The 14888-nt window shown below is 40.7% G+C and overlaps 1 protein-coding gene across 1 annotated transcript; it reads left to right on the top strand.

Moving 5' to 3' along the window:
* Positions 1–1207: 1207 nt before the first annotated feature.
* Positions 1208–6152, top strand: LOC133888567 (probable inactive ATP-dependent zinc metalloprotease FTSHI 3, chloroplastic). The gene is made up of 5 exons (XM_062328858.1): positions 1208–2311; positions 3313–3636; positions 3729–4029; positions 4368–4580; positions 5571–6152. Exons 1-4 carry the CDS (start codon positions 1406–1408, stop codon positions 4562–4564), a joined length of 1728 nt encoding a protein of 575 aa, XP_062184842.1. The 5' UTR covers positions 1208–1405; the 3' UTR covers positions 4565–4580; positions 5571–6152.
* The last annotated feature ends 8736 nt before the right edge of the window (positions 6153–14888 follow it).

Raw genomic sequence — 14888 nt, 5'->3', positions numbered from 1 at the left:
AGGCGCGCGTGAGAGACTGGTGATGGGACATGGTAGACCGGCTGACCGGGGTGACGTAGGCATGGAGGTGTCCAGCGGATGGGACAGGCTCGATAGCTTCAATAGAACAAAAAGGGGCACGTGCGCCACCCAATTTAAATAGCCTAAGGGTGAAAGATTTAGCTAAGGTATGAGTCAGCGAAAAAGAGCTCACTTGTAAGTTCTTCTTCTCTTTAGCATATAAAAAGATGATGACCCAGTTTGTAAGGGGACAGATAGGTAACCAGTTCACAAACACTGATAACAAAATACATAGGACGTAAGACTGTTATCTTTCGAGAGGCCTGAACCTAGATAATACCTGTGTTATTGGGTTCATCACAAACACACGCACACCGCAAGTTGTTCACGCACCCGTCGACCGGTACACTCCGAAATCTTGTTAGAGACTAACCCACAACAAGATTTATATGATAAAATTATATACACTACAGAATTTGTTTATAATTTTTTATGACAATTTTGATAGTGTTTTTAATTTTGAGAGCATTCCAACGGGCGGTAGTTTTAAAAATAAAAAATGTTGCTTTTCAATAATCTAAAATTTTAAAATAATATCAAAATAATCATGAAAAATTCTGAAAAAAAATCTGTGGGGCATAGGATTCTAGCATTTAACTCTCCAAAAATTTCAACACAAACTGTTACTTGTGCAATGAGAAAAAAAGGCAACTTTCAGGATCCTGAATTTGTGTTTTTGATTTCTCATTTTATATGTCATATTTTTATCTGAATTTTTTAAGAGTTATATGGTAGCATTGTCTAAATCACATATTTTTTTCAAAAAATTTTATGACTATTTTGATAGTGGTTTGAATTTTAAGTGAAGTGTCACACAAAATTTTTGTTGATTTTTAAACCTAGCAATAAAAGTTTAGATCTATAATTTTTTTAAAACAGAGGCATATATTTACAATTTTTAAGTTAAAAAATATAAAAATAAAAAAGCTCGCCAAAAGCAATCTGAATACTTGGGCTGGTCAGGGGTTGGCCCAAGCACAAACATTTCATTTCCATGCCACCTACCTGGGCTGGGCTCAAATTGATTCTGCACCCACAACCAGACAGCCCATTCTCATGGAGGAGCCGAACCAAGAAAGCCCACGGCCACCAATTCGACGACAGAAAAATCTCAACGACCATCATCCTCACCATCCATTGCATTGGATCGCCGAGCCTATCACACACGGGTACAGATTACACAACCCAATCAAGAATCACCGCACGCTTGCTCTGCTCCTCCTCCGCGGAGTAATTCCGACGAACACCTCGCTCGCGCGCGCTCCCGCAGCACCCGCGGCCTTGTCCGCTCGAATGGCGTAACGGGAGTACGGGACCAGCGTCACGAGAGCGCGTGGGCGTGGCAATGGCTGCCGTGGCTTCTCTCTGCCCCTTATCCGTCGCCTCCCTCCCGCTCTCTCACTCCTGCTGCTTCAGGAGCCCCGATTATTGGAGCCGCTTCGCCGCGACCGCGAGCAATGGCTGTGGCTGTGCGGTTCTTTCCACCAGGGGCTACGCGAGGTCACGGTCGCGGTGGAGGAGCCCGGTTCGCGCCGCCAAGATGGACGAGGCGGACAAGAACAAGGGCGCCGGTCTGGGGTTCCGCCCTCCCGACCGCAAGAAGCTGCGCTTGAGGCTGCGGTCGCGGTTGCGCCTGCTGTGGTGGCGGCTCCGGCGGCTGTCGCCGCGGGACCTCGCGGGCGACGCCGGGGCCGCGTTGCGGCGCGCCGTCCGCCGCGTGCCTCCCGCGGCCGCGGCGCCGGTCCTCCTGGCGGTTCTCCTCTTCGCTGCGCGGCTCGCGCTGCCCAAGAACGCGGCCCGGGAGGTGGCCTACTCGGACCTCGTGGCGGGGCTCCGCGAGGGCGCCGTGGCCGCCGTCGCGTTCGAGGAGGACTCGCGCCGCATCTACTTCAGCAAGAAGGCCGGGGACGATGGCGCCGACGCGAGCGAGGCCGGTGAGAGGGCCGCGGCGGCTGCGGCGAAGTGGCCGCACTACGCGCGGAGGGTGCCGCACGACGAGGGGTTCCTGCTAGGCCTGATGCGGGAGAGCGGGGTGGACTACAGGTCCGCGCCGCGGCCGGCGGGTAGGCTGCTGGTGGACATGCTGAGCACGCTGCTCACGCTGTGGGTCTCGCTGCTGCCGATGATGTGGTTCATACAGAGGCAGATGTCGGCTGGGGGCGGCGCAGAGAAGAGGCGTAGGCCGAGGAAGCAGAGAGTGTTATTTGATGATGTCCAGGGCGTCGATGAAGCGAAGGAGGAGCTTGTCGAGGTGAACATAGCTTTTCCACTGCTTACTCACGATTGTTTTCTGTGATGCTTGATGAATGTGGGAAGTAATAATCACTAGGCAATAGACATTTCATCTTATAAAGTTAGGCAATAGGCATAGGGTGGAAGAGGAAAGGAGATGGTACATCACATTGATATAATGATTTAGCAAATGTCATTATGTCAATCAAGTATTACTGTATTAATGGTGCTGTTGCTTTCGTTTGTCTTGCACAATCACTATGCTTATATCAAATGGTACTCAACTTTAGTCTTTTGCATATATCACAACAGAATTATGCTTTACTTATTAGGTGATTCACTTGAAAATGGAAATGTCAAATTTGATATTGCTTTTGTGTGCTCTTCCATTATGCACGAATTGGATAATGTATAACTTCGTCCATGTGCAAAAGGCTGTTTCACATTTGTTAGAATCCTCTAGGAGCCTAGGTCATTCATTGTGACGTAAACTGAAGGTGCTTCACGCACCATTTGGCTCACTGGTCACATTTGAATTATTTTTATCTCTTATTAGATGAAAAGGAACATTGGAATATAGGAACATAACAATACGATCATTTTAAGTTTTATTGAGGGGAATCAAGTTTGTTTGTCTTGTAGTTGCTTACTTTTACGATGTGGCTCTTCTAGCAAATCATGCCTTTGCTCCATTTTTGTTTTACAAAGCTTCATTGAAGAAAATGCTGGGAGCATTCTGAAAATGAACAGAAATATGATAAGTCCCGGAAGTCTGGGACAACAGGACACATATAGGCTGTTGGATGGTTAATCTGTACTTCCATCTCGCAATTATATTGGTCTCAACTAATGTCCTTTAGTAAGTATTGGGTGCTGAAATTTTTCAATAACCAGGAATTGCATTGGTCTATAGTTGTGTCCTTTTTGCCCCTGCAAGAATTAATTTTGTATTACTGTTGACTGAATCTGGACGATACTCATTAAGAGACTTAGTAAAATATGGTAATTTTTCCTATGTAGATAGTGAGCTGTTTGCATGGTTCACTGAACTACAAGAAGCTTGGAGCAAAATTGCCCAGGGGGGTTCTGCTTGTTGGCCCTCCAGGAACCGGGAAGACTCTGCTGGCAAGGGCAGTTGCAGGAGAGGCTGGGATTCCATTTTTCTCTGTTTCTGCTAGCGAATTTGTTGAAGTTTTTGTTGGAAGAGGTGCAGCCCGGGTCAGAGATTTGTTCAAGGAGGCCAAAGAAGCTGCTCCGTCAATCATTTTTATTGATGAACTTGATGCCGTGGGTGGAAGTCGAGGTAGAAGTTTTAACGATGAGAGGGACCAAACTCTAAATCAGGTGTGATTTTTTGGCACTCGGATGGTCTTTTGTATCCTCTTTGTCTAATGATATCACAGAATGAAGGTTTTCTTGATTTTCTCTATCAACAGCTTCTTACCGAAATGGATGGTTTTGACTCGGACATGAAAGTTATCGTCATGGCTGCTACTAACAGGCCAAAAGCACTTGATGCTGCTCTTTGTCGGCCTGGCCGCTTCTCCAGGAAGGTTGTTGTTGGGGTGCCTGATTTGGAGGGCCGCAAAAATATTTTGGCTGTTCATCTAAGGGAAATTCCTTTGGAAGAGGATCCTGAAATAATTTGTGATCTGGTTGCTAATGTAACCCCAGGAATGGTTGGCGCAGATCTAGCAAACATTGTTAATGAGTCTGCCTTACTAGCTGCACGAAGAGGTAACTTAAGATCATCTTATGTCAGATAAGAAAGGTACAACACATGTCAATTGTTCCTTATGCATCAGATATGATGTTAATGCAAGTGAAATTATTTCTAAAATCAATGGTGGTTTGGGTTACAAGGTTTAAAACTTACGATTTTTGGTCCATGATTAAAACATGTTACTGAGATATTTTTCCTATTAGCCATATTTCCACATGCTTTTCCATATTAAACTTTTGCACTTATAAAGGAGGGATTCACTTCTAGGGGTGGCCAAATACAAAAGGAATGAATTTTAATGAAATTAGAGAGAATATGTTAATATGGAACTTCTTGCTGTTGATCTGTCCAGGTGGGAATACTGTGGCTCGGGAGGATATCATGGATGCAATTGAGAGGGAGAAATATGGGGTCAACGGTAGACAAGAAAATGATGATTCTGAAAGGCAAGGCCTCACCAGATTATTTCCATGGCTACCTAAACCTGGAAATAAACCATCAAGCCCTGATGATTTTCGAGGACTGATGGGTTATCATACGTTAAGCTAACTTGAGCCTTTTCAAGGTATTCTCAGATTTGAGCACAGTCTCATATCCATGTTTTTTTGAAAGAACATGCTCTCATATTCTTGTTGTTCACTGAAAGGTTTCTTTTTAAACTCATTTATTTGGGTTTGTTTGATCAGCATTGAGAGCTAGTCCTTAACAGAGACCAGCATTGCTTTGCAAAAATACATTTGAGAATAGGTGTAAACTGTACTCATCTTTAGCTTGACAAAATGGACATAAAATAGTTGGGACTTCGGAGTTACTTACCTTTCCTGGCAAGACTACACTATTTGTTCAACTTTCCCTTAATAGATCCTTTGTATGGACTAACTGAAGTTTGAATAGATTATCCACCTTTCCCCTCAGCATCAGCTTTTAGGTCATCTGATTAGTACATAAAACTGTCCAAAACTATGTAGCATAAAAGCTTAGGCACTGTAAGGTCAAGATCTATCATGCGCATTTGAAAGTTTTTTTTTTTTTTTGGCAGTAGTTGGAACTCGGAATGTCCGATAATGAGACCAGGTCCAGGTGTAACCAGATCCTGGCCACATTAGGTCCACACTGTATAGGTTTGGGACTGCCTAGATGAGAGGGTATTGAAGGTGTAGTATATCGCTCACCTTTGTCCAACAGCTTGAGAGGAGGGTATTGATTCTTAGAATAAATTGATGGCAAATCATCCTTTTGTTCACCATGTCTTGACAATACTTATGGCTCTTAAAATGGATCTTAAAATATGTAATTCATGTCACTGTTATTATTTCGCGAGGCATTGCACCGGTCCCTTCCCCTTTTGGTCACCAAAATATATTACATTTTAATCCTGTAAGTTTCTGGGACATCGCAGCATTTGGAATCTGTTTCATGCCCTTTTGCACGAGCTTCCTTTTGCTATCTGCAATTTTTATACACATTACAGCTAGAGAAAATCATGACCTTTTGTCTGCTTAAGTCTTTTTGAAACTGAAAGGTCCGTGTTTGGTCCTTTGCTTTTGTTCTGCAGAACCGAGAAGGGATATAAACTGCAAGACTAAAAGTGGTGCTGAAATCGTCCATGTACCTGGGAAACTGTTGCCTATAGTTGTATAGCAGCAAACATACATCTCCACAGTATCTGTGAAGGATGTTGCACTCAGTGACTTTAGGTATTTTCAGAAGAAAGTTGTTACAAATTACAAGAGGAAAGCTTGTGAAATACAGAGTTGCAAAAAATTTCCTAGCTTAGATCAGTCGCTCCGTAATTTTGAAGAAACATCGCTCTGGTTTTCTCACATAGCCTGCATTGTTAATAGAGAATTTAAAATAGTTTGCAAACTGGTTGCACTTCGACTACTGTACACGAATCAGTCATTCATCTCATTCTTACCAACAAGAAGTCTGGAAGTTCTGCTGGAGTTGGATCTGCAACGATGTGCAAGCAGAAATACTCAGCTCAGCATCATATTTCATAATTCACATTGTGCGACTTCTTTTTTTCATGTTAACTTGCACTACTTTTATTCTGTATATTTACTGAATCACAGTCAAGAACAGATTGTGTAGCTTTGGCAGTTTCAAATGTGAAATTGCTCAATCTGTCAACATATATGAATCATGGCAGTATTTTTTTTGCTGTGCAACTATGTGCAGTTTTCTCTAGTATTTACTTGATAATTCTGATGGTTCACTTGAGCATTAGCCTTCCAGAGTGAGATTTTGGCACCATAGGCCCTGGTGCATGACTAAGTAGATTCCTTGACAGTCAGAGAACGACCGATCTGATTGACCCAGAAAAACCTTCTGCTGTCAGAGACACATACCGTGACGACGTCGACGTGACCTTAATAATTGGAAAGCCATGCAAGGGCTGCAGAATCAGGACATGTACCCTTGACAAAGAGGAAGCTTCTCCTGCTCTTCCTCAGCAAGAAAAGAGAGCATAAGGCAGAGCTTTGGCATGCAGATTCTGACCTTTCTTGAACAGAAATGAAGGCAGAGCTGTGGCTTAGCTTTTGATATTCCTTCTTCTGGGCTCTATGTGCTGCTGAGACCTTATTCTTGGTAACCATTCTTATCTGCGAGATCAAATCGCAGGCTCGAAAGGGGAAAGAAACAAGGAAACTGATATGTATCTTTCACTCTTTGTTCTTTGCTCTTGTGCTGATGATCTAGAGGCTGTGATGCATCCAGCGCATATATGCATCTGCGATCTATGACTCTGGATGAAACTCGTGCCATCCTTTAAGTTTAATGTGATGTATTTTATCATGAAACTATTCTGCCTTGCAGATCAAGATGATGCTGTAGGCCTGCCCAAGTCATGGCTCATGACCATAAGGACTGTCTGAGTTGGTTGCAGAAACAATTGGCCGCTAGTCATATGTCTGCTGATTGCCAAGATGATTAGTTAAAGAGTAATCTGGTAACTCGAACTATAAAATTTTTATTTGGATATATGTTTCCCGTTGTTGTGAATAGGATTTGGGAGTGCTTGGGGGAATCTTGCATTGCTATGAGGCTCATAACAAAATACGAGTACAACAAACCTGCTGGTCGCTGTGAAGATGATCAATTGGGGACAGATGTAAAGGTGATGAATGTCATGTCACTTTTGCACTTCAAGTTGTGCTGTGCCATGGAATTGAGAATGCAGGATGCTATGATGTATAACATGATATGATGCTGACCCGGGAGATAAGCACACTGCACTTTTGCAGCTTTCTCAAGGAATGAGAAAAATCCAGGGGCAGCTGATGAAAACTAGAGATGGCCACATAGCTAAGGGTACAATGCAGTGAAGACCTTTGGTTATTGAGGATAGGGCCGGAATCCAGACACCAATTAATAGACTACAACACCTTTGTAACTAAGGTTTCATTTTTCTCAAAACGTACATAAACGAGAAAGACATACGCAGATAAATACTTATGATACGCGAATCGATATAGGAACAAACAATTGACTGTAGTCTGTAGAGATAAGAAAAAAACAATTGACTGTATATCCCAGAGTAATTATTAAACCATTACGGCAGCAGAGATGATGAAATCGATTAGAACAAGAGAATTGAAGAAGAAGAAGACAAGTGAGATGACGAAGAATATTTTTAAGAGACAAGAAGAGAAAGAAAGAACAAAGTAGTCCACTGATGAGTGACTTTCAGTTGCTAAAGACATAGAGCTCTGATACGAATATGGAGTATAGTTCTAGCTAGGCTTCTCGTTGGGTTGCTTTCCCGACAAAAAGCTCATTCCCCAGTGGACGACGTTTCAAATCATCATCATGTCCTGGTCCTGCATGCGACTACCAATGTGTAATGCATGCCATAACCAACTTCTACCACTGATCCTAAATAGTATAAGTCTATTAGATATCACATGATCTTTAATATAACACTTTGATTAATAATATATATAATAATATATTATTTTAAATAGAAAAAGTTATAAGTTATGAATATATTTTCAATGATGAATCTAATAACATCAATCTTATGTTATCAATTTATATGGTCTTTTAGTTATTGATGATCAAAACTAAAAAAATTGACTTATGACAAACATAAATGAACTTATATTTAAGATCGGAGGAAGTAGTTAACTTCAACCAATCTTGACCTTTACTGAAGTCAAATAACAGGCACCAGGTTGTTCAAAAAAATGTAACAGGCACCGGTAATGCTGCAGGGGCGGAGGCGCCGAGCTAGGAAACTTTCATGAGAAGGTCAAGATAGTTATATAGTTGTAGATGGATCATCGGGAGAGGCCACTCTCAAAAATTTCACTTAATACTATGGTAAAAATCTGTGTCCACGAGTGTAGTGCTCCAACTTTGGTAGGCTGGCTTCACCCCTCTTGCCCTAGCCCAACCTTCGTTGCCCAACTCACCCATGGCCAACTGCTGATCGACAATATTTATTGAGAACCTTTACAGTACGCCATGATACTAGATGATAGAGAGTATCATTGTTGTGATCCAACCGTCCATTTTAATAGGTATTATTGTAATTATCTTGATACCCTTAGGGGTAATTACGTCATTGACTGACCGGACTTCGAACCTTCGCCACCCATCATCGACCGATCGACGGAGGGTGGAAACTCTAATAAATGAAATGAACAGAATAAGTGAAAGCTTATCCGAAGAATAAAGTAACATTTTGATCTTTCCTAATTAAATATATAATTTACAAGTTTATCATAGTTTTTTTTCCAATCCTACCCTTATGATACTCATGATACTATTTAATGATACCCATGATACTGATGAGCGATAGAGTATCATTGGGCCAATCTAAGTCACCGGATGAAGAAAATAGACGGTATGCACTCATTTAGGTGTACTGTAAAAGCCCTCTATTTATTTTGCACACAGTAAGTTTAATGTCCTTTAATTAGTAACAATCCAGCATTCCAGACTGCTTCAATTATGCGGAAAAAATTGCGCGTAGATGTAGTTAAATTTATATGTCTAGTGCTTATCGATCTAGTTATATACTTGATAATTATAACTACTATTGATCGGTTTCCTTGCATATAGTTTCTTAATTCAATTTACCGCAGTTCTCGGATGCACTGAACAAAATAAAACAGCTAGCTAATTGCAATAGCTACTCAGAATTCGTAACAAAGTGTGAAATGTATAATAATGCATCGATAGCATTTTCTTCTTAAATAGGTGGTGATGTTGGTCAAGAAATGCCCACTTTATTTTATGAGTTTCTCTTAGTTGAGTGATTAGTTCGGAGAGAAATTGAGAGATCCGAAGGCAGTGAAAGAGACGAAGAATTCTTTAATTTTTTGTTTCATTCATATAACAGATCACTCTTTTGCATTCATGCGTCATCTCTTTTTTGTCACCGTGAGTAGCTAATACTGAAAAAAGTGTGAGTAGCTAATATATGCACCAAACTAAATATGAAATTGGTTCCATCTTTATCTAAAAATAAGAAATTGATTCCAGAAAACGCAGCTCTGTCGTGGTAGTATATTTGATTATCCCCGAAATACATCTCGAATAAAACTGTATTAGTACACATCAAATCAAATTATTCACTTAATTATTATATATCATCTCATGCATGCATGCCTTGCTCGTACATATATGGCTACATTATTCGATCGACCGCAGAACATATATAAGTACATGACGGATAATACTACACTGAGGATCTGGTTATGCTCGCTCCCTGAGCTTGGTTTACATAGCTATGAATGCATGCATGCGCGCCAGAGGTCGTAGCTGGCTAGCTCGCTTCTGGCCCCAGCAGCTGGGTCTAGACGACGAGGAGCTTCTGGTGGAAGGTGGCGATGAAGTCGGAGGCCTTCTGGTCGACGTCGCGCTCGCCGACCCACCAGCCGCAGTCCTCGTCGCTGGGCCGCACCTTGGGCAGCCTCGCCGGCCCCTCCCAGTCGCTGGCGTCGTCGTCGACGTGGTACCGCCTCGACTTCCGTGAGAAGCTGAAGATGCAGAAGAACGACCTGCTCCCTCCCATATACTTCCTCTCTTACCTCGTGTGATTAGTACTAGAAATGTTACACTTTTTAGAAGCTTAACTGCTTTTGGTTTGGGGTTTCGAGAGAGAAAGAGAGAGCTATTAGCTAGCTAGGTAGTGTGTTTTGGGAGTTGCTGTCTTGGGCAACTGATCGACGAGGCCACACCTCAATTTATAGTGGAAGGACCATGGAGTAGTAGAGGTTACAAGGAGCTGGTAGTTGTGAGCTCAAATTAGGGCTCTTCTGGTCTAGCTGATACATACACTAGTACAGAAATACACTTTCGTGCCCTCCTGTCAACAACCGACACTAAAAATTTCATTAAAAACTAGCAATATAAATAATTATCACTATCGGTTTGTAGTAAAAACCGATACTAATACTATTACTGTCAGTTCTTGATATGAACCGATAATGAAATAAATGTTTTACTATATGTTAATATTATGAACCGGTCAACAGTAATAATGGAGGAGTATCACTGTCGGTTCTTGTTATGAACCAACAGTGGTAATAGAGGATATTTCATCTTCGAAAATTCACAACTTTTCTATGTGGAGTCGTATGGAAACAATTTTGTATAAAAATTATAGTTCTCGATGAGATCTACAATTTTGTAGTTAAAAACTTTTTTATTCAAAGTCATAAGTGCCCAATCTAGCTTAAAATAATTTGACATATGTATCTATTCTTCCGCTTTTATGTTGGTCCAACTCGGATGAAACATGAAATGATGCAAAATATATGTTAGACAAAGGTTAAACTCTAATGGTAATAATCATATGATGAAATGATATATGTAATGTTTAAGTTAGTTTATAATGAAGTTGTGGGAAATAAGTGTCGGTTTGTATGTTTATGGCTAGTTATTTAAAAATTTATAATATATTCATATGGAGTTAGATGAAAAAATGTATATATAAATATTGTAGATCTCAATGAGACCTACAACTAGGTAGTTGACAACTTTTCATTAGAAGCCACCTAAATGCCTAAATAATCGTCCAAATATTTGAACAAGAGGAATCAAAAGATTTTAAATTACCCTATAGTCATTAGCTACAATTATAAGGTGTGATGATAAGAAAGCTTCACATAAAGGGTGAGATTGTAAGTTCAACTCCCACGACTCGCACGCGTGCGTATCAATCTTGAGGGATGGCCTGGGTGCAATTCTTTTTTATTTTTTTCAACCCTAAAAATATTAAATTTGAAACTGAGTATCACTGCTGACACTTAACAATGATAAGTGTATCTCTTCTACAGTGATACTCGGAATTATCACTGTCAATTTATCACTGTGTTTTTAGTAGTGATAGATAATCAAAGCTGATCGAGCTCAGACAGCTGGATTATGTGGTCCGGTAAAATCAAGATCCAGCGGTCGGGACTGTGTGATATGATAAGATGCTAAAGCGCGGCAGATCAATGTTCTGTAGAGCACTATATGGTTGATGAAACCGTCTTTAAAATAAAGGGAAAAGCAAGCGGCAAAGCGCGGTTTCGTCTCCAAGTCTCAGCTTTGCATTGAGGGCGGATTTGAGATTGATCTATCTGTATCTCGACCCCCCAACATTGTTGGTGGTCATTGCAAGTCACCTCATCATTTGTCTCCCGATATTCTGAGGGCGCTTTATAGCCAAAGTAAGTACACGCTAAGCATGTATGAAATTATCGTGAAGTATAACGTAATGCGCGCACTTGTGGTCCTCTGACGTGTCTAGTGGTTGCATGATCTGAGGTGCAAAGAACTCATCCAGCCCACTCAGATTTGAGGATATCACACTCACTTAATGAAGAGCTGGGGGGATTTCGTATAGTATGAACAACCCCGACCGTAGACTCATACTACATATAGACACGAAGCGTATGTCTATATAGTATATACAACTTCCTCGCAAAAAAGAAATATATACTCATTCCGATCATGACAATATGATCTTTTAGGCAAGGTACAATCAAACTTCTAAAACTTTGATTAATAATAGCTTTTAAAATATTTTATCTTAAAATATTAAAATTATATGTGTATGTTTGTTTTGAAAAATACTTTCATAATATTATAAATTTATTGGATCTTATATACATATCCTGATAAAAAAAATAGTAGTTAAAGCTATATATCGAAGATTATATCTGGTACAAAATATCATGTATTTGTTAACTTGGTCGATTGTTAGTAATATTTTAAAATACCAGTTGTCCGACGTCAATGCAAATTTGTTACTCTACAAAACTAGCACTCATTTATCATGTGGATGTGTTCGCGGTGGAGCGGTGCATCCGTGCATGGAGATTAGAGTGGAAGCTTGGAATGGCCTTTTAATTTGACTTGGTTTGATCCCAGCGAGAGGATGGTCGGCAAATAGACAACCAAGCCAAATAAAGAGTAGGTTCAGTCTTATACATAATTGATGAGAGCCGAGAGATAGTTCGGTCGGTAGTGCCTCCATTACTATACAATAGGTTGTTATTGTTGGTTTTAAACTAGTATTGCTATCAATTTTGAAATTAATAGTAAATTAGTTGTAGTGATAATCATTGTCAAACTACAGAACCAACAATGATAATAAGTATCACTATCGGTTTAATGATTGAACCGATAATAATAACCTAACTATCACTGTCGGTTCATGCTTTGAGCCGACAGTGATAATCCATCCATATATGTAAAATACTATACTAGAAACTCCTCAGGATAGGGATATATCTCAAGTTTGAGACAAATCCTTATGTCAAAATATTTGTGGTAGAGTATTTTAAATTTAAATGAATGACAAAATGTTACCGGTAGAGTACTTTAAATATAAATTTGCGACAGCAACTCAATCAGTATTAGATCAATGTGCCGTATGATGAAAAACTGCTCAGAGCTCCTAGCCCCTGATAAAGCGGTTTTGCACCATAAGACATATTGATCCCCATGTTCAAGTTTTATGCTAATTGAAAACACAATTACAATACTAAATCTAAATGAATGGTGAAAATACAATCATCTTGAAGCGAATGTGTTTTTCGTCATTCATTTAGATCATATTATTGCCACAATATTGAACACTCAATTTATTGCTACTCTTTAGATAGGGAGACACAGACGGACCAGGAGGTGGGGAGATGGGGCAGCGCGGCCGCGGTCGGCTACGAGCTCGGGAGATGAGGAGACGAGGCAGCACGGCCGCGAGGTCGATGACAGCTTGAGAGATGGGGAGACGAGCTCGGGAAATGGGGAGACGAGGAAGACTGACTTGAGGGGTGGCGACAGTCGAAGTGGCGATGGTGTCTATCGCACCACTTCGACCACCACTACCCGTTGGGATCTACATTCAGGAGAGTGAAGTGAGATGGAGAGCAGAGTGAGGGAGTGGTTCTATATTTATAGAAGGGTTATCACTACTAGTTCGTGTTTTAAATAAATCGGCAGTGATAATCCTTATCACTACCGGTTAGTATTGGCTCAATTATTGATTTGTTAGTGAGCTTATGAACCGACAGTAATACTTTATTATCGATTCGTAGTTAGAACTGATAACGATAGTGGCTATCACTGTTAGTTTTTAATGGCTCAATATTAGAACTGCCGGTTTAGTTTATGAATCAGTAGTGACACCTTATCATTGTCGGTTATTACAGAACTAATAGTAAAAGGAGATAAGAATGGTCCTTTTGTAATAATGCTCTAGTTGAGAAACCATCTATACGGGCTTGAATCCGGGTAATCGTAAATCGTGTAAGTGCCTTCTTAAAGGATTTGGTCTCCTCTCTTGAGACAAAGCAAGGGACGTATTCTTTCCTGGTCGAGTGTTTTTATAGCATAATTGAGGTACCTGAGCTGTTGCTCCAAGGTAATGGAGGTACTAGCTAGTGCTAGTTTTTCTAAGCTTGTAGCACTTTGTTTAAGGTTTAGTGCAAGCTGTGATCCTCTAACTTGGCTGCCCAAGAGCAATCATATGACATCCAATCCAATACAATATTTGCTACCAATAATTCAGTCGTACATTCTGAGCCGTGCATGCATGCATGGCTAATTGGCATGCCACTATAAAACAGTGTGATCAAGATGGGATACCTTCCAATAGCATCTCTCCGGCCCGTCGTTTACCCAGTATTAAACATTTTATGGGTATCATCACATTAGTCTGAAAAGCTGCAGGGAAAAGGATACTGCTCAATCATGAGATAGCTGCCTCGGTCCCATGCAATATATGTTCCAAACCTTTTCGTTTGAAAGGCACCACACGTTATTTAGATCCGTACGTTCAACGTACGTGCGTACGTATACATGCATATGCCTTGAGCCCTTGAGCAATATATGAAGAAAGGGAAATATGATTTGATTAGATGAAATTGATGTAAACTACATACGATGGCTCTCGAACTTGCATGTAACGATTGATCCTACTATTATACCTAGATCAGGTCAACGTATTTTCTTGTTAGGCTTACTTCTCAGCAGGCGTGCCTTTTTTTTCTTCCCCCTCTTTTGCTGTCTCCTCCAAAGTAGCTGGCAAGCGACGACATATACGGGCGAGGGGAGATTAAATTAAGAATATAACATTAAATTTACGTGCTTTGCCATATAAAAAGGAAAAGATAAAAATCTTATTATAATACTAAAGCACATACCGAGCGCGCTTGCTGGTTGATCCACGGCACCAGCAAAACGAGAGCCATCGGATAGCGATCAGGCGGTGATCTTCAAAAATCCAAAAATAGACAACATACATGAGTGTATTTATCGAAATCGATAACATATCGATGTATTTACAATTTTAGCATCCATATTCGGCACCTCATTTATCAAAAATGATTTTTGGTACATTGTACCCCGAAAATACACGGACCCGACT

Source organism: Phragmites australis, chromosome 13 (genome assembly GCF_958298935.1).
Source record: "Phragmites australis chromosome 13, lpPhrAust1.1, whole genome shotgun sequence".
Taxonomy (NCBI): Eukaryota; Viridiplantae; Streptophyta; class Magnoliopsida; order Poales; family Poaceae; genus Phragmites; species Phragmites australis.
The sequence above is the reverse complement of the archived record's forward strand: the minus strand, read 5'-3'. Positions and strand labels throughout refer to the sequence as shown.